The sequence below is a fragment of the Pararge aegeria genome, chromosome 20 (assembly GCF_905163445.1).
Source record: "Pararge aegeria chromosome 20, ilParAegt1.1, whole genome shotgun sequence".
NCBI lineage: Eukaryota > Metazoa > Arthropoda > Insecta > Lepidoptera > Nymphalidae > Pararge > Pararge aegeria.
The window spans coordinates 2,085,003-2,110,516 of NC_053199.1; the positions used below are offsets into that span (position 1 = coordinate 2,085,003).

General features: G+C 39.2%; 2 protein-coding genes across 5 annotated transcripts; one reads left to right on the forward strand and one right to left on the reverse strand.

Moving 5' to 3' along the window:
* Positions 1-172: 172 nt before the first annotated feature.
* Positions 173-11,483, forward strand: LOC120632491 (D-amino-acid oxidase). Of its 2 annotated transcripts, XM_039902296.1 has the most exons (8): positions 173-343; positions 2,483-2,586; positions 3,651-3,854; positions 4,869-5,094; positions 5,760-5,824; positions 7,818-7,935; positions 9,865-9,973; positions 11,310-11,483. In XM_039902296.1, exons 1-8 carry the CDS (start codon positions 260-262, stop codon positions 11,408-11,410), a joined length of 1,011 nt encoding a protein of 336 aa, XP_039758230.1. In that variant the 5' UTR covers positions 173-259; the 3' UTR covers positions 11,411-11,483. The 2 variants fall into 2 exon arrangements, with proteins under 2 accessions (XP_039758230.1, XP_039758231.1); XM_039902297.1 differs by lacking the exon at positions 9,865-9,973 and having other exon boundaries at positions 11,310-11,453.
* An 89-nt stretch (positions 11,484-11,572) lies between these two features.
* Positions 11,573-23,879, reverse strand: LOC120632492 (omega-amidase NIT2). Of its 3 annotated transcripts, none has more exons than XM_039902299.1 (6): positions 23,612-23,879; positions 16,191-16,337; positions 15,551-15,723; positions 13,810-13,978; positions 13,267-13,500; positions 11,573-12,836 (listed from the first exon to the last, which is right to left on the reverse strand). In XM_039902299.1, the coding sequence occupies exons 1-6, from the start codon at positions 23,676-23,678 to the stop codon at positions 12,742-12,744; spliced, it is 885 nt and encodes a 294-aa protein (XP_039758233.1). In that variant the 5' UTR covers positions 23,679-23,879; the 3' UTR covers positions 11,573-12,741. The 3 variants fall into 3 exon arrangements, with proteins under 3 accessions (XP_039758233.1, XP_039758232.1, XP_039758234.1); XM_039902298.1 differs by having other exon boundaries at positions 15,551-15,735; positions 23,612-23,878; XM_039902300.1 differs by having other exon boundaries at positions 15,551-15,735; positions 23,719-23,877.
* Between the last annotated feature and the right edge of the window lie 1,635 nt (positions 23,880-25,514).

Here is a 25,514-nt window from a genome sequence, read left to right on the forward strand (position 1 = left end):
TTAGTGTATATAATGAGTCCTGTGTGTACATATTTACTGTTTATCTTTTAAGGTTGACTCTGAAAACGAAGCCGCGGGCGGCCGCTAGCACACTGCTAGTGTTTGAATATAATTAATATTATTTACATGACCTTTAGTGCACAAACTTTGATAAGGAATGCACAGATGTTTAATACAAATTCACTTAATCTTATTCCTGCACAGTTTGCAATGTAATGTGATCTGGAATAAATCAAAACATAGACATTCCGCAATAATAATGACTAAAGTTGCTGTTTTAGGCGCCGGGATAAACGGTTTAGCGTGTGCTGTGAGAGTTAAAGAAAAATATCCAAATATTCACGTAAGTTTAAGCGAAATACAGTTATTCTGATGGTACCTTACAATGAACTTTTATATGAAAATTAATGGGCAGTTATTTATAATTATTTTTAACTTACTTGTGCCCGCGTTCTTCGTTCGCGATTATTACGGCTTCTTATATAGGATATTGTTGGAACTTTTTGTTTCCCTGGAATAAAAAGTAGCCACTGTTACTGTACTCCGTCCTTTCAACTAATTCTATATAAAAAATCAAGTTGTTTGGTTAATTAGTGAAGGCGTGCTGAAGAACAAACATACAAACTCACTTTCGCATTTATAATATTAGTAAGGACTAGTAAGGATTATAGGCTCACTTCGATGTCTGCTGTCCGGACTCATGCAGTTCAAACTAATATACGAGTATGTTTAAGGTTTGGAGTAATAAGATTTTGAAAATAAGATTTTAAGAAGGGATAGAGTCGAAAATAAATAATTGTATATATAAATAAATAAATGTATATATAAATAAATGTAATATAAATATATAAATAAGTGTATTTACACTTCGACGATACACACATCGCCATCTAGCCCCAAGTAAGCGTAGCTTGTGTTATACGTACTAAGATGACTGATGAATATTTTTATGAATAATATGCATAAATAAATAGCAATATTAATATAAACACCCAGACACTGAAAAACATTAATTCTCATCACACAAACATTTTCCATTAGTGGGAATCGAACCCACGGCCTTGGACTCACAAAGCAGGGTCGCTGCAAACTGCCCAATCGGCCGTCAAAGACCTGTACTTCTGATTTATTTATTTAATATGATTTACAAACGTTCTGCCAAAAGCTCTAGCTGAATAATTGTAGGCAAATTTGAGCTTCAATACAATAAGATAAGATTCATTTTACTCTGATGTTGAAGTATTTCGATACTCGATTGCGAGCAAGGAAATCTTGTACAGGTCTGCAATCTCATGGAGCACCATGCAGGAAAGATATTTTACGTTGGATAGACCATTTATCGTGGAAGGCTATCGGCTAAGTAACTAGCTAGTATATATATACCAATGGGTTTGTGTGTATATTTCTTGTTGGTTTAAAAATGCGATTGGACCCGGTAGGTGGCGCTACTTTACCCGGTAGGGCAACTTCTGCCAGATCCGCTAGTTATTTATAAAAATGTTCATGTCATCTATGGACCCAATACTCATTACACAAGCTACGCTTACTTTGAGGCTAGATGGCGATGTGTGAATTGTAGTAGTTTAAATTCAAATCCAAAATTTATTTATTCACGCAGGCCTATCACAGGCACTTCATAAGTGTGTTCACGTTCATACATATCTGTTTCAATAAGGGGATGCTAATAACTTCGTTCTCAAACTTAAACCTAAAGCAACGGTGGTTTTAAACGCGCTCTGGTCTAAGAAGCGCCCACGACAAACTTAGCCGGGTATTTTTTTTGTTATCACCATCTCACAGTAAATTAATATTAAGCTAAAAAGATAGAGCAATTCACACCCAAGCTTTTTAATCGGTTGAGTAATCCTTAACATTATAATGGGATTTTTTCTGCAAGCTTACGTTTTATATAAACTGTAAACTTATTGCTTGCGTTTTATATATGGAGGGTAGAGGTAAGGAGAGTCATCTTATATGGGAGAAAAGTTGAAAAAGTGTCCAGTTGTATGCGCTAAATAACAGTTCGAAAATCCTCCACAATGGCGCTGGTGGATGCACAGGGTATGGTATGAATGTAGCAATCGTAGATGAATTGAAGTATGCCGAGTTAAAAAATTTAATGTCATTATCGACTAAAGTAGTTAATTATTGAGAATTTCAACAACTTACGTTGTACAAAATATTGTGGTAAATATAACCTTACTTCCTTGTTTATTTTTCAAGCCTACTCTAACAATATTTATATTTGGCGCTTCTTTTAAGAGTTACCTTGATGCAAATGTGGCGCCATCCTAATTTAATACATTTTGACGACACTTTTTCATATACACAGATGATCCTCCTTACCTCTACCCTCCATAGTTTTATATAAACTTTGAACTTATTGCTTGCGTTTTATATATACTTTGAATTTATTTGAGAGTGTATTCTGTGAGAGCTGTATTCTGATCTGTTTGTTCATGTTTGTTTTGTTTTTTCATAGGTAGTGATAATAGCAAGCGAGTTCACACCGAACACGACGGGCGATGGTTCTGGAGGTTTCTGGTATCCTTACCTCTGCGGGATCACTTCCCAGGATCTTTTATGGTAAGACATTAACATCCATCATTAACAAACCAGTATAGAAACCGAAGCCGAAGTCCTGACCTAGGCTATAACCGCTTTAAGTCAAGAATAGGTATCGTGATATTAAGTTTTTTCTTTTCAAAACTCGAAAGTGTTTAAACCACTAAAAAGTTTCATCTTCAAGTAGAATCCATCATCATCATATCAACCCATTACCTGCCCACTACAGGGCACGGGTCTCCTCCCACAATGAGAAAGGGTTAAGGCCATAGTCCGCCACGCTGGCCCAAGTAATGACAAATCAACAAACCATCACTTGGAAGCCGATTGGCGCAGTGGGCAGCGACCCTGCTTTCTGGAAAATATTTGTGTGATGAACATGAATGTTTTTCAGTGTCTGGGTGTTTATCTATATATTATAAGTACTTATTTATGTATATTATTCATAAAAAATATTCATCACTTATCTTAGCACCCATTACAGAAGCTACGCTTACTTTGGGACTAGATGGCGATGTGTGTATTGTCATAGTATATTTATTATTATCACACTTTCGTATTTATATTACTAGTATAATAGTATGGAAGTATGGATTCTACTGTTTCAGTAGAATCCATGGGTAGAACTTTGACTTTACTTTCGGGGGACCGAGTTTGAATCGCAGCACTTACCTCCAACTTTTATAACTTATGTGCGTTCTAAGCAATTCAAATACCACTTGCTTCACCGGTGAAGGAAAACATCGTTAGGAAACCTGCATGCCTGAGATTACTACATAATGTTCTCAAAGGTGTATGGAGTCCACCAAACTGCACTGGGCCAGTGTGGTGGAATACGGCCTTTACCCCTTCTCATTGTGGGAGGAGCCCTGTAGTGGGCAGGTAATGCGTTGATGAGCTTCAAAATGATGGACAAAGGGCGGCATGTTGCAGGACGTGTTCCTTGTATGCCCTATGTAGTGTTGTACTGTTTATAGGCGATAGTTTTCCACTTAACATCAGGTGAGCCACCAGCATGGTCCGTCAATTAATACTTTAAAAAACAAAAAAAAATTGCTATCTATGTGAAGCCATATATTTTCCAGCAAATGGGGAAGCGAAACGTACAAGTACCTGTACGGGCTGTGGAGGGAGGGCGGTCACGACCTTTGCCTGCTGCCCATGTTTGAGCTGTACCGAGAGAAGCGCGAACTGGTCACCCACAGCTGGGCTAAAGATGTGCTCGGCTACAGGATACTCGACGAGAAGCAGCTGTCTTACTTGAGTGGACTTTACTCTGTCAAATATGTGTAAGTAACTAAATAAAATAGTAAATAAATATACTTTGACAACACACACATCTAGCCCCAAAGTATGCGTAGCTTGTGTTATGGGTACTAAGATGACTGATGAATATCTTTATGAATAACTAGTTGTACCCTGCCACGCTTTGCTGTGTTTGTATGGTTGAGAAAAATAGATAAACAATCCTTGATGCGTATTATATAACATGCTAAATTTTCAGCCCGATCGGTGCAGAACTTTTTGAGTTTTTGAAGCGTACACTAACCAACATAACATTTTATATGTATATTAATATACATAAATCCATATAATATACCTACAGATAAACACCCATACTTCATGTTCATCAAACAATAATTTTCCAGTTCCGGAAATGAACCCGCAGCCTTGGACGCAGAAAGTAGTATCACTGCAGGTTCCACAGCGCCAATCGGATGTACTTTTGTGTCTATCTAGAGCCCTAAGTATATACAGCTCTAAGTTTTAGTAGCAGTAGAGGTTTATGTGACAGAGCTCGTCCGAGGGAGTAATATTAACATGCTTATTTCTGACGCTATGCAGCATTGTTACAACGCTGTGTTCCGGTCTGCAGAGCGTGGTTTCCGGTGTAATACTGGCACCTACGCCTCAGATTGATGGATACAGGGACGTCGCAGGACGTGGTCCTTGTATGTCCTGCGAAATCTATGTGCACTTATGAACTTCTTGATAGATACTTCTTTCGTCGTAAAAAACCGACTCTAACGTCGAAAATTTTATTATAACGCATTATCTAGTTATCTCGTTATCGGCCAACCAAGTTTCACTCAACATCAAAATATAATATTTTTGTACAATTGAATCACCGGAATGAGCCCGCAGCCTTGAAAGTTTACACTGTCAAATCTTTTTTTGAAAACCTAAAATGTTGATTATAGCTAACTTCAGGGTGTTGGTTTGTGCGCCCATCCTAAAAATTTACTCGTGATTTATGTCTAACGCGCCAAAAGAAGCATAACTTGAAAAAACGTGATTTTCAGGTCCGGCCGCACGTTTACGTCTTTCATAGCGTACCCGCCAACGATACTAGCACATTTGCACCGACGTTTCGAGGCAGCCAACGGACAAACCCTACAGTATAGGATAAACTCGCTAGATGACAAAAAACTCGATGATTATGACGTGGTGATCAATTGCTTGGGACTTGGTGCGAGGGAAGTGGTACCTGATGACAAAGTCGTTCCAATAAGAGGACAGATATCACGGGTTTGTATATAAAAAATCTTTATTTATAACTATACTAATACAAAAGTAATAGTAGATCTTTTTGTGTCAGAGCTCGTCTGAGTAAGTATCTCTGTTTTATTTACATTTGATGCATTGGCTTATGTTATGCACTATAGTTAATAGTTATAATTTACCTTCTGGCTCTAGGTTCGAGTATCGTTGATCATATTATGGCATACCTAACCTTTACCTTTTTTTTACTGATGCAAAGAGTATATAAACACTACGCTGTTTGGTTTTCTAGTTTACAAAACATTTTTCGTCCATTTCTAGTAAATATTCATTTATTCCTTGATGTTTCCAATAATCAAATTACTAAATAAATGACAGCGACGACAAGAAAATAATAACGTACGTTCATGATCACTTGACACTAAAACTGCAGGTCGGGCTGGTGTTTTATCATTCGCTATATTAAATTGCCAATTGATTCAACCCAAAAATAATCGTACACGTAGGTACGTACTTTAGTCCTAGAGGTGAAGATGATATAAGGAACACATTATGTATTCAGTATGGTTAAGCCTTAATTTTTTTTTATTACTCTACATGTTAGCCCGTCTTCAATCTCACTTGCTGGTAAGTGATGATGCTTAAGGCTTTGCTACTGTCTGCTGAAGAGTTAATGCGAATTACTTTTTTAGGTGATAGCACCGTGGGTAACCAATGCTGTAATGGATGAGGACTCCGGAAACTACATTTTGCCAAAGTAAGTAGGTAGCTAGCTTTAGTTTTAAGATAACGAATGCAGTTATTACCATCACTAGGATTATTGTAACTTGAACGCTTCATAAGTGCCTGTGATAAGGTCTACATGAATAAAAAAAAATTTAATTTGAATTTTACTTATCCTTTTTTTTTTTTTAAAGACATTTTTTTTTCTCCTCTGAATGGTAAAATAGATGTCAAAGTCAACGTCAAAAATATCTTTATTCCAATCGACTTGATTTTTGGCAAAAAGCTAGTTGGAAAACGGGGAGTACTATATACTACATAGGCTTATTTTTATCCAAGCAAAACAAACGGTTCCCACGGGATTTGTAAAAACCGTCATATGTGCGAAAGAACGCGGGCAATATCAAACTAGCTAAATTCTTGCGAAAGCAGCAGTATTCCAAAACAATCCGTGTAGTCTTGAAATGCGGCCATATGGTAAACCTATCTTACTCCTACAAAAGTAATGCATAATATACCTCATCGTGCATCAGAATTTATATTAAAATTCCTGATAATATTAAAGAAAAAAAAAACAATAACGCGTTCATGCAAGCCCATAAAAAAATTTAAGCGATAAAATTTATTACATTGTAACGATTATTTTTTCAGTTATTTTTGTAAAAGTTGTCAATAAGGGTATTAAATCGCGAGTGTGGGATAATAGTATCCCGTAATTATCAGTTGCATAAAAGACTTTATCTACTCCCATACCATGAAACCTCTAAAAGATTCTGAAACTTACTAAGTCAGCTTACTTTTAACATTAAAACAGTCAGTCCCAGTGATCAACCATTACTGAGTATATACAAATAAAATAAGTACCAATTAACTATTAATGAAAGAATTATTTATTTTAGTAGTAATTACACGTTTTGTATATTGCAATTATTAAAATTCATTGTATGTTCTTTAACATTGGAAGGTCCGGATCCCTATGTACTAGGCGGAATATTTACCATTTCGCTATTTTTATTTTATATTGCATTAAAAAATATAATATATTTAAAATATCTAACGGGTGCTGGCAAAACTTGAATCGCTTTTTAAACAAATATCGAAGAAGAACTGCGGGGAATTAAATAAACTCAACGACTTAAATTATACATAAACTACCTTATTTTTTTCGGCGCTCGGTGTTCAGCCGGGCACGCCGTAGACAGAGACTGTCTACGGGGCACGCGCTTGAATGACAATGTTCAATCCTTCTGAAATTCCTCGTCCCTTAAATGTCGAGTGTGTGTTAATGTCAGTGTATAGTCGGTATGTTAAATATCTATGCAAATTTACTAAAATTAACAAATTAAAACTATGATTTTTATATTTTGGATATAAAATTTGAATTCTATTTTATCTTCAAATGATTGTTAAATTCATGCGTACTTAGTTCATTTCACTAACAACTACTATTGCAGGTCGAAGTTATGAAATAGACATTTCTTTTTCTTTACTGACCACTCTAGTTCTTGCCTTTTCCAAGCTACTTGACACTGGCAAAGTACATTGTGCTGTTTTGGCACTACGAAAAGCCATAAATCAAAAGAAGAAGAAGAAGACAATGTTCAAATTCCTACAGATTACACAGGCATAGTGCAGTAAGAAATTGGTTGTCGGTTTGAAACCCTTTGCGCAAAAGGGATTGAAAAAAAAACAAAGGAGTGTTTATTATTGTTGTATGGAAATTCAGATTTCAGTTTAACATGAAATATCATCCGTTTGGATGATGTATTGGTTATTATGGCCTTGGTTTGTTATAATGTTGGCAATAAGCAAACTGTTTCGGAATCTTTTATACAGGGTTTAAAGCATGGGAGTAGCTAAAGTAATAAAATGCCCTGAAGTGGGCTGGTAGAATTGAATTAATTTTTACTGTTCAAATTTATACTTTCATGTTGCATATGTAGAAAAAGCTTTTATTTTGACAATACAAACAGACTGTAAATTTTATTTATTAGTACCTATTTTTATTTCATTGTGTCTTTTTCTAGTGTCCACAACTGCGTTTTGGGCGGCACTCACCAAACCAACGATTTCAATAGAAGCATTGTCGGCGAGGACACCGATTTTGTTCTCAACGGATGCAGCCAACTAATACCAGGGCTAAAGGTACCTACTGAAGTGTAAACTGCACCATCGTGTAATGGACATTACTTACCGTGTACATTCGGTTTGGAAACTGGTTTGTTAGCAATGGTCGCACGAATTTTTTTGTGTGGATTCGTAGCGGCTAACCTAACCTAACCTTATAGGTTCCAACAGCGTCACATTTACACATTTTACACACTGAAGCATAGTTTTTGAGTGAACCACTGACTTATTTTTACTGAAAGAAAGCAGATACAGCCCTAACATGCAAAATTATATTCATGTGACTCCTGCCACTATACCACGCGCCGTAGCGCAGGAACTGTGCGCGTGTCGGTCTTTTACCTTCAATATGGTTGTCATAAGTAAAAACTTAGACCGTGTTGATTTCGAAAGATAAATATGAGAATAACTTATTTATTTTTCAATATTATTGCGTAATCTTGTTACACTTATAAGTATAAATTTGTTTTTTTATAAGTATAAATGTGGTAATAATTGACAGACCAAGCAGATGGCCCACCTGATGATAAGTCGAAAACAATCGCCTATTAACAGCTTCAAATTTAGTTGTTGTTCTAAAAAAAAAAATTAAGTATTCAGTATCGCTAATCCTTAAATGAGGGGTTTGCTGCTGTCCGCTGAGGAGTTCTGTCCTCTATCTCCAACCACAGTTTGGGCAAAATTAAATACTTATTATAATCTCTATAGTACAAAAGTAATTATTTAAATCGGTTATAATTTGTCTTAGTTATGGTGCAAAATCGCCAAACACTCATCCCCTCTCCCAAAGGAAGCGAGCTTAATGTCGGGATAAAAAGTATCCTATATTACTTCCAACACTGCCAAGAATATGTGTACAAAGTTTCATGAGGATCTGTGTAGTAGTTTTTGCGTGAATGCGTAACAAACAAACTTACATTGACATTTATAATATTAGTAGGGAAGTAGGGATAAACGGACCAAACAGGTGGTTTTACTGATAAGTAAAAAAACCATCACTCATAAACTATGCCGCCCTGTGACATCAACCTGAGGAGTAGGTTAAGCCTCATGAGCCAGTAAACACACCGGCCACCAGTGCCCGGTTAAGCAAGCGCGGGGCCCGTAGCAAATTCTTTGAGAGCCGTCGATCTGCTATGGGTTCTTAAGTATAAAGTGGTAAATATACAATTCAATACTCGGTCGAGTGGCGCAGTGGGCAGCGATCCTGCTCTCTGAGTCCAAGGCAGTGGGTTCGATTCCCACGACAGAAAAAAGTTTGTGTGATGAACATGAGTGTTTTTCACTGTCTGGGTGTTTATCTGTATATTATAAGTATTTAAGTATATTAATCATAAAAATATTCAACAGTCATCTTAGTACCCATAACACAAGCTACGCTTACTTTGGGGCTAGATGGCGATGTGTGCATTGTCGTAGTATATATATTAATACTCAATACGTATATTGAATACGTAGAAACGTATCTTAAATACAATAAAAAAACGTATTTAAAAAAAAAATAATGACGGTGGTATCAGTACATATTTGAAAATTTAATTTATGTCCATAAAAATATAATAAAGTTTAAAAAGAAAATGGACTGTAACAATATTGATATTAAAAGCGAAAATAAAATCGTTGTGCAGTTTACTAGGCTACACAAAATTGCAAATTCATTCAAGGGCAATTGTACACTATTTTATAACAAATGAAATCTTTGAGATGTCTCTCAATAAGTTCAAAGTTTATATAAAACGTAAGAAAAGAGCGGTATTAAATATGCGGCGCCCGTAGCAATTGCTACAGTCTTGCTACGTGGTCAATCCGGCACTGCCGACCACTACCTCCTTCTGACACGGCAATGCTGATTGGGGTCAAAAATAAGCATTGCGGTAGTACGTCCCCGGACGAGCTCTGTCACAAAAAGCTACTACCAAGTGATGATCACCAGCACTTTGGTTACAGAATGCCGAACTTATCACCCAGTGGGCGGGCTTGCGGCCCGGCAGAGAGAGCGTGAGGCTGGAAGCAGAACAAAGAGACGGCAAACTCTACATACACAACTACGGGCACGGTACGCTTCGACAGTGGCGTGCACTCCATACATTCATAAAAGCACTGCCTACTTTTTTTTTTGGCGATAATAACGCTTTCATTGCAGCCCAGTGGTTAGGAGGCTTCAATTTCCGGCCGAGTTCGAATCCCACCTCTATCTTTTCTCAGCTATGTGCGTTTAAGTAATTAAAATATCACTTGCTTCAACGGTCGTGAGGAAACCTGCATGCCTGAGAGATCTCTATAATGTCCTCAAAGACGTGTGGAGTCCACCAATCCGCACTGGTCCAGCGTAGAGAACTACGGCCTTAACCCCTTCTGATTGTGGGAGGAGACGCGTGCCCTGTAGTTGGCCGGTCATGGATTGATATGATGGTATGATTAGCGAAGCATGATAGCCGAGTTCGAATCCTAGCACGCACCACTAACTTTTCAAGTTATGTGCATTTTAAGCAATTAGAAAAAAATATCGGAAGGAAACCCGCATGCCTGGGAGTTGTCTATAATGTTCTGAAAGGCGTGTGGAGTCCACCAGACCACACTTGCCAAGCGTGGTGGACTACGGCCTTAACCCTTCACACTGTGGGAGACCCGTGCCCTGTATTGGGCCGGAAATGGGTTGATATGATGACAATATGAAAAACCGATATGTTGTGTGGTGACGGCAGATTGCAATACAGTGGTACCACCCCTGCAGTTCCCGCGGGTGTCGTACGAGGCGATTAAGGGAATAATAATAAACAAATATACTACGACAATACACACATCGCCATCTAGCCCGAAAGTAAGCGTAGTTTGTGTTATGGTTACTAAGATGCCTGATGAATAACATACATAAATACTTAGAATACACATATAAACACACAGGCACTGAAAAACATTCATGCTCATCACACAAACATTTTCCAGTAGTGGGAATCAACCCCACGGCGTTGGGCTCAGAAAGCAGGATCGCTGCCCACTGCGCCAATCGGCCGTCAATTATTATATATAGATAAACACCCAGACACTGAAACACATTCATGTTTATCACACAAACATGCTCCAGATGTGGGAATAAAACCTACGGCCATGGACCACGGACAGGTTCGCTGCCCACTGCGCTAGTCGCGGCAAAGAGGCACCAATGACGCGTGCTCTCCGCATCCTCAATGTCATATAATAGCAATGAGATTTGTATTGTTGCGCTCTGAGTGAATTAACAAGGATCGCAATGTGGGTTATTATTTACAGGACTAGATAATTAAATATAAGATTTTTTTTTTAAAAAGCTACACTATCGCATTAGGTTTTAGAATTCTGTAATGATAGTGTTAGAATAGGAATATAAATAAATAAATAAAAACATTTTTTAGGTGGCAGTGGATTGACTCTCTTCTGGGGCTGCGCTGCTGACGTTTTGGAAATATTCGACAAACACTTGACCGAGGGGCGGAAACAAAACGCCAAACTTTAAGTACAGTGTATATTAAACGTCATATCAAAATATATAACACATTTGCGCATTATAACATTATTTTATAACAATTGACAAGTAAAAATTATTTTCTATAATAAAATTTTAAGTTATATTATTGTGTATTGATTTATGTTTATTCTATTTAGCAACGTTGTTATACTTAAAAAATATCCACACAATTTTTAACAAACTTAAAACTTTGCTAAGCAACTTATCAACAGATTATAGACATGCTGAATATATAAAACTGACGTTAAAGTGTAATATAACCCGCGTATAACGGCCAACGCAGACCGATGGCGATGTAAAGTAATAAAAAAAAAAAAGAATGCATATTACTTATTAATTACGATTTAAGGGTTTTGCACGCATATATTATACGCATATGGATTATTGTGATTTTTTTATTGCATTAAGAGTTAGCCCTTGACTGCAATCTCACCTGGTGGTTAGTGATGATGCAGTCTAAGATGGTAGCGGACTAAACTGTTAGGGAGTAATATTAAACCCATACCCTAATCGGTAGTCGGTAGTCGGAACTCAACTTTTTGGTCACACAAAGAAAATTCAAAAATTATAATTTCACAATCTGCCGGGAATGGAACCTGGGACCTCCGCTTATGCAAAGCGCTCACCACTGCGCCGCAAAGGTCGTCAAAAACTATGGATGTAAAATGCACGATGTCTCAACGGGCGACATTACAGGCATATTGCGACATACACCGTTTGAACTCAATATAAAGGCCTAAGTATCGTCCGATGTCAATAAATAATTTACTATAATGCAAAATCAGAATAAGATTGAATACAAAATCATGATGTTAAGTGAACTCAGCTTTTAATATGATATAGGTAAAGGAAATCTAGGCTATAAAATATTTGAACGTGCGCACGGTCTGCAATGGCCCTAATCTTACATCAACAATTACCACGGAATAAAATCCATTTTACGATAAGCCTTAAAAAAAAATTGTAAAACTGAAAAATAATTTATTTTTAGCGTGTGTAAACACGAGTTTCACGATTCAAGATTTTATTGCTTACCTATTGCTTTCCAAGCGTTATTATATTACATGACGGCCCGTCGGGGCATCTTAAAAGAGTGACGTGCCAACAGATTGCTTCGCATCGTGTCACGCGAACAATCTCGTGATTAGGTACCCCGAATAGCTTGTCGGGTGTACCGACCAAACCAGCGTTATTTTCCCACCAAATACAAAATTAACTTTAAATTCTTTGTAATAAGAAATATATCGCCCCGCGATATATAAATACTAATTAGATTATATAAAACATGTATGGAAAATAAAAAAAAATATTTGGCATAGTTAACATTTGGTCTTAAGTACAGTATCGTATACGTCCGTTCTTCTCTGGACCCGCACTGGTATCTGACTCCTAACTTCTTCAACGATGCTTAAATCTGGAATATAAAATATTTTTTTCGGAAAAGAGGAAAATAAACGCGATATCAAATTCATACAAATTCGCGTATTCACTGCAAAGCGGCTTCTAAATTCATACAAATTCGTAACGCACGAATGTAGCAATACAGTAGCGTGGCTTTTAAATTCATACAAATTTTTAATGCAGGACTGCAATACGCAGGTTGACCAATATACATTTTAAATGCCAATGGTTACAGCCAAAATATTGAAGAGGAAATAAATAAATTTTAAATTTTGAATTCAGATTTGTTTTCTGTTCATCAGGAGTTCTAATTCTAAATCCTGGTACCCTAGCATGTAACAATACGTTATAATATAATGATATTATAACAATGTAATAAGCCAGAAAAAAAAAAAGGAAACAGTACGTTAGCCTATATATTTGACGTCCTTAACTGAACTTACCGACATCAGCCAACAAGGTTCCAGGCTTTTCATCCAGCTTGGCCACAACATTGGCCCAAGGATCCACTAACGTCGAATGTCCCCAGGCCACGTAACCAGCTTCGGTATCTCTTGCAGGGCTGACCAGCGCTACCCATAACTGTTCGTCATTGGCCCGGGCCTTGGCCAACAGTTCCCAATGTTTGGGCCCAGTTGTCATATTGAAGGCAGCTGGATATATGAGGACTGAGCAACCTGGGAAGAATAATGTAATTATTTTTCCTGCAGTACAAAGTAATGTCAGTAATATCAACGTCATCATCATATCAACCCATAACCGGCCCTGTTCTCCCACAATGAGGAGGGGTCACGATGTTTTCCTTCACCGATACGCACATAACTTAGAAAAGTTGGAGGTGTGTTCTAGGATTCGAGCTTCACATTAATAAGCTCACAAGACGTTAAATCTGTGAGTTTCGCAAAGTTTCATCTCGCGTAGGATATCACGAAGCCAATTAAACTAAGTTGGATTCTAAAGAGTTAGGGTAATTAGGTCCTTCCCACCTTGCTTAGCCATTAGGTGTGCCATTTCAGAAAACCGCAAGTCGTAGCAGATCCCCACACCGATCTTGACGCCCTGGTACTCGAAGGTAGTTATCTGGTCCCCCGCGCTCAGCACTTCGGATTCTCTGAAGGTTATCTTATCGGGAATGTCTATGTCGAACAGATGCATCTGTGGAAGACAACATGTTCGATCGCATTATCATAAAATGAATGGTTGGCGTCTAATTAACGCTTACGGTAATAGTTATAAAGGCTTATAGTTGCGTGAAAGAAATCGATTTGTAGCGATAAGCCCACTAAAGGGTTTTTTTTCTGTGTTGTAGCAAAGCGTATTAAATCATGCAACTGGCAAGAAATGTTTTACCCACATATTTCTGATATCAACTCTTGTCGGCGGTTTCCCTGATACAAAGATGCTGTGAGTACCTCTTTTATTTTTGGGCACCGTGCCGCTCACCCGCACCTGCCCGGCTCACCTTCCTGTGCTGCTCCAGCAGTTTGCCGCTGCCGTCCCACACCGTGCACGTGTTGTAGAGCGAGCCCCCGCACCGCTCGGGCACCGTGCCGCTCACCCGCACCTGCCCGGCTCACCTTCCTGTGCTGCGCCAGCAGTTTGCCGCTGCCGTCCCACACCGTGCACGTGTTGTAGAGCGAGCCCCCGCACCGCTCGGGCACCGTGCCGCTCACCCGCACCTGCCCGGCTCACCTTCCTGTGCTGCGCCAGCAGTTTGCCGCTGCCGTCCCACACCGTGCACGTGTTGTAGAGCGCGCCGCCGCACCGCTCGGGCACCGTGCCGCTCACCCGCACCTGCCCGGCTCACCTTCCTGTGCTGCGCCAGCAGTTTGCCGCTGCCGTCCCACACCGTGCACGTGTTGTAGAGCGCGCCGCCGCACCGCTCGGGCACCGTGCCGCTCACCCGCACCTGCCCGGCTCACCTTCCTGTGCTGCGCCAGCAGTTTGCCGCTGCCGTCCCACACCGTGCACGTGTTGTAGAGCGAGCCCCCGCACCGCTCGGGCACCGTGCCGCTCACCCGCACCTGCCCGGCTCACCTTCCTGTGCTGCGCCAGCAGTTTGCCGCTGCCGTCCCACACCGTGCACGTGTTGTAGAGCGCGCCGCCGCACCGCTCGGGCACCGTGCCGCTCACCCGCACCTGCCCGGCTCACCTTCCTGTGCTGCGCCAGCAGTTTGCCGCTGCCGTCCCACACCGTGCACGTGTTGTAGAGCGCGCCGCCGCACCGCTCGGGCACCGTGCCGCTCACCCGCACCTGCCCGGCTCACCTTCCTGTGCTGCGCCAGCAGTTTGCCGCTGCCGTCCCACACCGTGCACGTGTTGTAGAGCGAGCCCCCGCACCGCTCGGGCACCGTGCCGCTCACCCGCACCTGCCCGGCTCACCTTCCTGTGCTGCGCCAGCAGTTTGCCGCTGCCGTCCCACACCGTGCACGTGTTGTAGAGCGCGCCGCCGCACCGCTCGGGCACCGTGCCGCTCACCCGCACCTGCCCGGCTCACCTTCCTGTGCTGCGCCAGCAGTTTGCCGCTGCCGTCCCACACCGTGCACGTGTTGTAGAGCGCGCCGCCGCACCGCTCGGGCACCGTGCCGCTCACCCGCACCTGCCCGGCTCACCTTCCTGTGCTGCGCCAGCAGTTTGCCGCTGCCGTCCCACACCGTGCACGTGTTGTAGAGCGAGCCCCCGCACCGCTCGGGCACCGTGCCGCTCACCCGCACCTGCCCGGCTCACCTTCCTGTGCTGCGCCAGCAGTTTGCCGCTGCCGTCCCACACCGTGCACGTGTTGTAGAGCGCGCCGCCGCACCGCTCGGGCACCGTGCCGCCCACCACACACACGCGCGCCTCCGCCGCCGCGCGGGACAGCGCCCGGCTCGTGGCGCCCGACGGCACCTCCTCCGCGTACTCTGGGAACCATTCTGCGGCATGGGGGGTTACTGATGGCGACGACTTTACCGAATTACATAGGGGGAGTGTTTAATACCGAATAAACGGGCTTCTCTTTAATATGTATGTCAAGTAAGGATGGCGCTGTGCTACTTATAATAAATAATATAAAATACGTTATGGAATGGGCGCTCTCAAAAAGCTGGGCTGAAACTGGAAGTCTCATTGACCGAATGTTGCATCAACATTTCCATTCGACATTAAGTCCTATCACTTGTATACCAAAAATTTTCAGCCACTTATTCAGACCAGAAAATGACTACACAGAGTGTTCAATAATTGTCAAGAACACACACACACACACACAACGTAACAGTATAGTAATTGTTAAAGGTTGTTATAGCAATCTTTAACAATTCCATTTGGCGAGGAGGCTTGTACTCAACAAAGGTACATTAAAAGGTTCGGGATGATTATGGATACTTACTAGTGCCATATGGAGAGTTGAAGCACTCGGGCAGGGCCACAATATGAGCCCCCTGTGACTTGGCCTTGTGAATCTCACGCACCGCAGTCTCTATGTTTTGAGCCTTGTCTGCGCCCACCATCATCTGAACCAGGGCTATTTTGAAGCCTAGAAAAAAAAACCATTCATGAAGATCATTCATCTCAAGCATCTCTTGCTGAGCTTACACTAATATCATAACCAGTGTCCCCTAGCTAAGCCTATATACATAATATATATATAGGCTATATATATATATATACAGTCAAAATCAAGTCAAGTCAAAATCTGTTATAACAACATGGAAGGGACTACTCATGTTTAGTCGTAACAACATTATATAGAACTTATAACAAACAAATATATTTAATGACAAAATATGAGGAAAAATTAAAAACATCCTGTACATGTAGGAATATGAACGCACTTCGTTCCTACCTATAATGAGTTCTATAAATTATGGAACGTAAACAAAATGTTTTTACATTTATCATTGTCTACCTACCCACATTCTAAATGGTAATGTGAATAAGTAACGATTTTGTAGCATTAATTGTGAATGTTAATATATTAATCTACTAGCTGACCCGGCGAACTTTGTTCCGCCTTAATGTCAATAAATAAGCAGATTTTTTTTTTATTGGAAAAAATACAAAAAAAATTAAATTTCTACATCAATCATTCATAATTATTTCTGTATTTTAGTACATAGGTTGCTCTTCATTTAAGTACCTTGTGATACACGACATTTTTTGTTTTATTATCAGGCGCAAAAACAAACAACGCAGATGGTCTTCCGACCCGTGAACATGCCACGTATAATTGACCATGGGAAAAACATGAATGTTCTAGATTTAAACCACAAACTTTTAAGGATTGGCCTTGTGATTTGTTGATGGTCATGGCAAATGCAAGACGTATCGGAAATTGAAGTCTTTTAAATTCAAACGGCATATCGGTTGGGATCATCGGTATCCTCGGAATGAGAACTTGCTCACCTTTGAATTTTCCTATCATTATCGTAGCGTAAATTACATTGTTCATCAATTTTCTAACCACCAAACGCGTACCGTTGCACAGTTTTGGTTGGTTTATGTTTCGAAGCATGATTACTACGGAGCCAACCTTTAGGCGTAAATTGTGCGGTGGTAAGCCAGGCACGTCCAAAGAGTTTAAAAATTCAATTGGATAGTTGGTGGCTTCATCTTCATTTGTGACGCAGTCAATAGATTTGAATGAATGCATTGTTCCAATGATCTTATTTTGAATTATGTTGTTTAGGTCATCTACATCTTTATTCTTAGCCGCTAAAATTGCTCGCTCACTCATCCATTCATAATTTTTGTAGTTAGAAATAATTTCTGGAAATACATTGTTGATAAGTTCGTCTTTTGATGAGACAAAATTACAGAAATTATTTGGAAATGATATTAATCCGCTCGATTCATCGACAGGTACTTGACCATTACCGATAGTCAGCAATTGCTCCGAGAAATCTTCAGCAGATGTATCATTAAGCAATGCAACTCTCATGTTTGTTGTCAGTTGCAGTTTCTTCACATGGCGCCATAGATTTGACGATTTGAGGCAAGCGTTTATTTCGTCGGCAGCCGTAGATCTTGGAATTACTGGCAGTATTTGGCGGAAATCACCAGAAAGTAAAATCATTGCTCCTCCAAAACATCTCGAGTCATTGCGTAAATCTTTTAATGTTCGGTTAAGTGCTTCTAATGCACGTTTATGCGCCATTGTGCATTCGTCCCAGATGATGATTTTCGATACCGCTAAAACTTTGGCCATTGCTGAGTGTTTTGCAATATTACACGTTGGTTCTTCAATAGTTTGAAGATTTAACGGTAATTTGAATGCTGAATGAGCCGTACGGCATCCTTCTAACAATGTGGCTGCTATTCCAGAAGAAGCAACTGCAACCGCTATGTTAGATCTCGCCCGAACAGTTGCTAAAACTAATGACATGAGGAATGTCTTGCCAGTTCCACCAGGGGCATCTAGGAAATATAAACCACCATTTTCATCATCGATTGCCTTCATTAAAGTATCATAAACTTTCTTTTGTTGGTAATTCAACAGGGGTACATTCGTTTGAACTACTAAATCTAATTCCTGGTGATCATATTCACGTTCCCGTTCCAATTCTCGATTAAATGCGTCATTCATTTCACGATATGGTGCTGGCATTCCTAACCTGATTAATAAATTACCGCACATGAGGTAACACATATCTTCGATCAAGAGTAAAGCACGATTATGTATCTCCTCATTCATCTCAATATCGTGATTTCTGGAACTGACACGAATTTGATGTAAAATATCTTCTGACATATTATCCTTGTATTTGTGCCACAGGTTACATGGGTTTGATGGAAAACATGTCGAAATTATGATAGCGAATAATGTGCGTATCTGACTTGGAGATGCACAGATAATGGCTTCAGCGATTGTCGTATCCCAATGACTATCGTTTTCTAATAACTTCAATTCTTCACATGCAGCACGATATGTTGGGAATATTACACCATTAACAGTTCGTAGTGACTCAAATGACGTTGGCCCACGCACATTTACCAGCAACAACCGCAAATAGAAACATTCATTATTCTTTGGATGAACTGTATACATACGACCAAGAGCATCAGTAGAACGCACATCTGGATACCCAGGAACCGCATCGCCTTGCTTCCGTCTTTGAAAATTCTTCGATGAAGCATTCCAAGTATAATAACGTGGCATCTCCGAGTAAAGCAAAGTTCGTGCAAACTGATCGCTTTGGCAGATTGCAAAAAAACTGGTCAATGTAGTTGCTGGAGGTGTTTCAGCACGTTGCGTAGCATTCGAAGCCGTGAAATATACTCGTTGACCATTCTCCAGATGCACCGCCAAATGCGTAACAGTAGGATGACGTTCGTGAATGGGAAATGCGAATATACGCCAAATCGCTTCATTACAGTTCACATAACGACCAACTTGATAGCGTGAAATTTCATCGTTGGTATTCGAGGATTGCAATCCAAAAACCGCCATATCACTGCCTTTCGTGACATATTTGCAAATATATTTTATGGACTTAACTGAATTGCAGTATTCAACGTTGCAATGTGTCTTGAACGATTTAGAAATAAGTGGCGAATATGGAACAATCCAACTGTTGTCGACAACGAAATCCATTCTTTTCACTTTCGTTGTGACAGTTCGACCGTTGTCATCTGGTGATCGACGCCGATACAGCGGATAACCATCATTGCCAGTGACAGTCTCCGCCGTTAATTTCCGTGGATATCGTTTAGAGCACTTTCCATCGACCATGCAAGGTGATTGGGGATTGATGGCACCACACGGTCCATGAATCATATTAGTAGTAACAACATCATGTAGGTCTGGATCGACTTCATAATCAGGAATCTCAGCACATATGATATCATCTATTTGGTCAGGCTGAATTCTTTCCACTAACCAAATAAGAATGTGTGCGTGCGGCAGGCCTCGCTTTTGCCATTCGATTGAATACATCCAGCATCGAGTATCTCCAAAGACGCGTTGTTTAACAATAAAGTTCATCAGGGACCGAATTTTTTGCCTGAATATACGTGCTGTGATGTCGTGTCTATCACTTGATGTTTGTCCGGGAAGCAGCAATTGAGTAATTTCTATCCATTTTGGATTACAGGTAAAAGTAATAAAGAGATCGGGCCGACCGTAATGACGAACATATGTCATTGCATCTTGTGCATATTCATGCATATGACGTGGACTACCAATGTATGTCGCCGGCAGAATAGTTAATCGACCAATATTAGCTGCATTTCCTTCAGTATTAACTGCATCACGTAAATGGATGTACTCCTCAGAACGCAGTTTGGCTTGGTTCAACCTAATGAATGTTAAACGTTCCGTTTCTATTTTTACATACATGTCAACGCAATACTGCTGAAACAATCGACGAAACCGCAGCAAATAGTTGTCAGCATTTTGACGAATCATCAAACGATATGCGTAATAATTCATTGAGCTAACTTTCTTTGTAGTTTCTTCACCTGAAATTAAAAATTTGATAATTAACCATTTCAAAGGCAAATTTTAAAGGCAAACAATACAGACATTAACCATTTTTTTAATAAGCATTATTTTAAATCAGTGTCTTTCACAAATAAATGAAATAAATTATGATACTGATACTCACCATTCAATGGATTTTTCATTTTAATATTAAAATAATATCCATCTTCTCCTTGCCAAAACATCAGCGGGTATTGCAATGTGTCATATGATCGATGAGTTTCAGATATTTGTTGCAGTTGCCCAGTATCGCGACGTGTAAGCACAATATCGCGTTTTTCCAATTGTTCACCAACAATCAGGATGGCAACTTCGTCTACTGTTGGAGCATTAAATGTCCTTTCGTGTGTTCCAGATGGTCGTTTATCTGCTTTGATAACAACTTTATAGTCATCACTTGGCATGCGCTCTAAAGCACTCTTAAACAACCTGACCAACGCATGATGTTCATGAAGCAGACACTGCAAGTCTTGAAGAATTGCTCGCTTCATTCCTGCATTGATCTCTAGGCGTCGATCAAGTTGTTCTTCCATGTTGCCCATGAAATATATTTGTAAAAATTTATTCTGTGTATCTTCGAAAGGTAGTAATGATCCAATTCGATGATGAATCTGTCCTTGTATCTACAAAATAAAAACCAGACAGTATTAACTGGGTTATAAACACTTTTTTCGGTGGGAGAGTAGAGTTCAGAATTAGCAAATATACTACATAGGTACCAATAGATAAAGTAAGTTATTCTTTAACTACATTCTATATAAGTACAAAAATAAATACCTTAAATGTCGGATTAAATCCCCGTTCTTCGATAATATCTGCCCCAAATGACGTCATCTGGAAACAACCATTGTATTTTTGAGTATTTGCAAGAAAGTGGCGTGATTCTTGTGTTTCGCCACAAAGCAATGAATACAATGGCTCAGGTGGCGGAGTCAACAATGGCAATTTCACTTTACCATTAAGGCAGCATAATCCAGGCGTTTCTCCGGAAAACTTTAATGCACCACAATACTCGCAAACTACGTCCATTTGCCCAATGCAAACGCTAGGATGCAAGCTGTAATCATTGCTGCAATCGTATTGAAACGCTGCTCGATTCAAATCAGCACTTGATAAATATCTTGTTCTGCGTCGCAAATTATCTATTTGTTGACCTCTGTTGTTCGCTCGACGATTCTGCATTGCCAACCGAGCTGTTTCACGGGCTGCTTCACTTTGCTCTCGTGATTGAGAAGCACGAAGTCGAGCCATACTATCGCGGCGCTGTTCACGTGCAATTTCTTGTTCTTCTTCAGTCCTTTCATTTGCAGTATTTCGTATTCTTCTTGCATCACGGCTTTGTCGGGAAAGATTCGATCGTCTTGGTCGCGGCATTATTAATTAAACTTCACTTCACCTAAAAACTTAAATTTTTAACCATACCGAGTTTTATAGTTCACTTCACTGTTTATACGAATGGGCAATTGGGCAATAATGTTAATTATTTATTTAATAGAAATAGTTATATTATTGATTTCTTACAAATATCAAATAGTCATCCATACGTCATTACATAGCTGTCATTATACGTCAATTTTGTTATTCCAAGTCTGATTCTTTTTTGTTATACCACGTTTTATAGTGACTGACGTTACATGTCAAGTCACACGGGAATGATGTCGAACGGGATAAAAAGTATCCTATGTCCTTCTCCTGGCTCTAAACTACCTCCCTGCCAATTTTCAGCTAAATCGGTTCAGCCGTTCTTGAGTTATAAGTGAAGTAACTAACACGACTTTCTTTTATATATATAGATTAGACTAACAAAGCAAAAATTTGTCAACGGCTAGGTGTACGGAAAAATTCTTTTGAGTTTATGCTTACACCTTTAAATTAAGACCTGTGATGTATATTATGTGTAATGAGTTAATAATAAAATAAAATAAAATAAAATAAATAATAATACATGAAAAAAAAAAAAAAAAAACCAATAGTTGTAACAACCCGTGACAGGTATTAATAAGAAAGATAATACACGTATACCTAATACGTAATACGAGATTTTTCTATAATGATTTTTTTTCTTTTTTGCAACATGTTACAATTTTCACAGTTAACTCAACAATATGTTTTGGTGCGTAAAGATAAGTAACAAACTGACTTAAGAGATATGAGGAAGCTGGCCTTGAGGCTACAGCATGCATGTGTTCTGTTTCTAAGAATTATAAAAGACCCTAAACTTTGTTTACTTTTAAGATAATAGCCATTGACTATTACACTGTGCGAGATGTGGATACTGTTACCTATTCAAATTGTATACAATACAACTGAACCGGTCATTCTACAGATATAATTCTCCAAAAACATTAACCAAATGCGGATGCTTAATGCAGTATGTCATAGTAAACAATGTTGTAAAACCAATGTTTTCTGATATAGCATTCAGCCAGGACCTTTGATTTTGGTCAATTTAACCGGTATGTTGTTCTAAACGATGTTGCCATAAACGGTTTTGACTGTATATATATACAGTAATATAATATTTAAATATATATTTAATAAGGGGACACCTGCCAGTGCCAGATCAATCCCAATGGTTGAGACACAGGTTTACTGGTGTCCCTGCAGCATCCCCCTGTGAAACCTACCAGTCTCTTTGGTGAAACTAACAATATCCCCTAGGAGAGATTTGCTAGGTCTTCTTCACTGATTCTATCCGTACCTTGTAGTTCCCATCTTACCAGCATGTACATGGGGTGCTATGTTCAATTTAACCTTTGAACCAAAGTGGAGGAAAATATCCTGGGATAAGAGAACCTGCAGGATTTTTAAAAACCCAAAACAAAAGCACATGTACTCAGTCAGCAACAGCAATTGTGCTAATTAATCTCTGAATACCTCTATCCTATGACAGAGGAGGTCTAAGCCCAGCTTTGGGACATTAATAATAAATAATAAATATATTACAACAATACACACATTGCCATCTAGCCCCAAAGTAAGCGTAGCTTGTGTTATGGGTACTACAATGACTGATGAATATTTTTATGAATAATATACATAAAATACTTTGACTCAGAAAGCAGGGTCGCTGCAAACTGAGCCAATGGGCTGTCGAACATTAATAGGCAAGTGGCAGTTTTGTTTATTGATTAAATGCAGTTTCGTTGTTTGTTCGCGGTGAGGACGTCTTAGCCGCAATTTGCCTTTTATCTAAGTAAAATTTACTTATCTATTGTATTAGTATAACCTTTGAGGTCATAAAATTTATATTCGTGATAATACGATATCAGAAGACTTATGAATATCTGTGAGTAAATTACATAGTTATAAAGATAACAATACTCTACCCTTATAAAACGAAGCCGGTTTCTTAGAGAACCGCGGATGAACTGCATCGATAGCACTTTCACACATTTTACTAATATTTTGTATAGTTTTAATTAAGAGCGATTACCTCGTTTCAACATATTCGAACTGGTTGAAGTTTGTAAACAATTCACACTTATATATGTTCAATTCTAACTTGAAGTGCTTTTTAAATAGTTATTAATACAAAAGAAACTTCAGAAAGTCCCAGAGAATTGACAATTTGAATTTGAATTGAAACTTTGTATTGACAAGTTTGACATGGGTGATATTGTGTCGTTGATGCTTGACATTTTTTTATCTTTATTCTTTCCCGTAGGGTAAAGGCAAAGGTATATCACCGTACAGCCATGTCTTCAGTGTTGATGCGTGACAACAGCTGACAAATCAGAATGTGTTTTAAATTAATAATAGTGCTTAAATATATCTATACAAAATATTTTTATTTTTCAATGTACCCAAAACACTTTGTGACATCCGACTTGATATCTCGTACCTCAGCAGTCCCGTCGTGACCACGATCCATGCAACTGGGTCGAAATATCGACAAATCCCAAATTATTATCGTATTATGTACTCGTTGAACTATATTAAATAAATGTTGAAAATCTTAGTTTAAAATTGCCGCGTATGGCATGTATATATGTTTATATCCTCATGGAATTAGCTTGTAAGTGCAGGAGTCCCCCTTAAGGTGGCGTAAAGTCTTTCAGACATAAAATGAGTAGCAGAGAGTGAGTAGTATCTTTTGGTGTGTTGTGCTTATCAGATGTGAAGCAACTTTACTAAGTGAAACCCGCACAGACATAAGACAGTATAACTCCAATGCGAATTATTCGTAGTATTCGACGACTTTTATTGCTTAAGTCAAAGAGGATATAAACACCACAAACTACGCAATTACGAAACTACGCTATCAGTATTATATGCACTTTTCAATCAATAGCCTATAACAGTCCACAGCTACCCTAGAGGCCTCTCCAAACGGCAGTGTTTGCCCATAATCAGTGTACACGATTTTGTGATCTCAGTAGATGGTAGTAGTGTGACAGAGAACGCTGCTGCCCGTTGTCAGATATATTTCCTTAGTCGCCTTTTACGACACGCGGGATACGTCAGGATTTCAGGAACACATTTTTCAAACTCCGGTCTTCTAATGTAGGGCGTCAAGGAAAGAAAATAAAACTTGACCATTTACAAAACCTCATGAACTTTAATCAGATCTTAATTCACAAAGCACACGTTAATACACTATGTACAAAAATCCATTCCTATTGCTATTAGAGTGTTTAAATATAAAGGTTTTATGGAAAACTAAAATCTCAAGTCGCAAATATTGCGTGTCTTATTTAATACTGGTTGCAAATTCATTTACAATGATTATATTTTTATAAATGCGGTGATAGCCTAGTTGTCGGGGCCCTTTATTTGGTATTGGACGGTTCTGCAATTAAATATCACTCGCTTTAACGGTAAAATTCAAAAAAATTTAAATTCATTAAGTATTTCATGTAGGCCTAATATAAGTACTTTTGAAACGTCAAGTCTGTCTGTAGAGACTCTACCACCGGTTCGGAAGGCAGATTCTACCGAGAAGAAGCCGGCAAGAAACTCAGCAGTTGCTCTTTTCCAACATCAACAATTTACATTTTACATTTTAACATTCATTATTCTATCTTGTGAGAGATGAAAGCGGAGCCGTATCAATTGTATAGTAACCTCGCTGTAATAAATGTGTTTTAACATATTCTTTAAACTTATGCATTGGTAGGTCCAAAATCACCTTAGGAATCATAATATTATAAAAGCGTATACTCAATCCCACAAATTACCTCTGTACCTTTTGCAGACGATATGCAGATGACACTAATTTATGACCATTTC

Excerpts from the sequence above, each read along its gene's own strand:
- LOC120632492 (XM_039902298.1), bottom strand. The coding sequence starts at position 23,678 with ATGTGTGAAAGTGCTATCGATGCAGTTCATCCGCGGTTCTCTAAGAAA. Across the intron at positions 13,979-15,550 it reads TGCTGGCGCAGCACAGGAAG|ATGCATCTGTTCGACATAGA; the intron begins GTGAGCCGGGCA and ends TGTCTTCCACAG. Across the intron at positions 12,837-13,266 it reads AACCTTGTTGGCTGATGTCG|ATTTAAGCATCGTTGAAGAA; the intron begins GTAAGTTCAGTT and ends TTTATATTCCAG.
- LOC120632491 (XM_039902296.1), top strand. The coding sequence starts at position 260 with ATGACTAAAGTTGCTGTTTTAGGCGCCGGGATAAACGGTTTAGCGTGT. Across the intron at positions 5,095-5,759 it reads TAAGAGGACAGATATCACGG|GTGATAGCACCGTGGGTAAC; the intron begins GTTTGTATATAA and ends TTACTTTTTTAG. Across the intron at positions 7,936-9,864 it reads AACTAATACCAGGGCTAAAG|AATGCCGAACTTATCACCCA; the intron begins GTACCTACTGAA and ends CTTTGGTTACAG.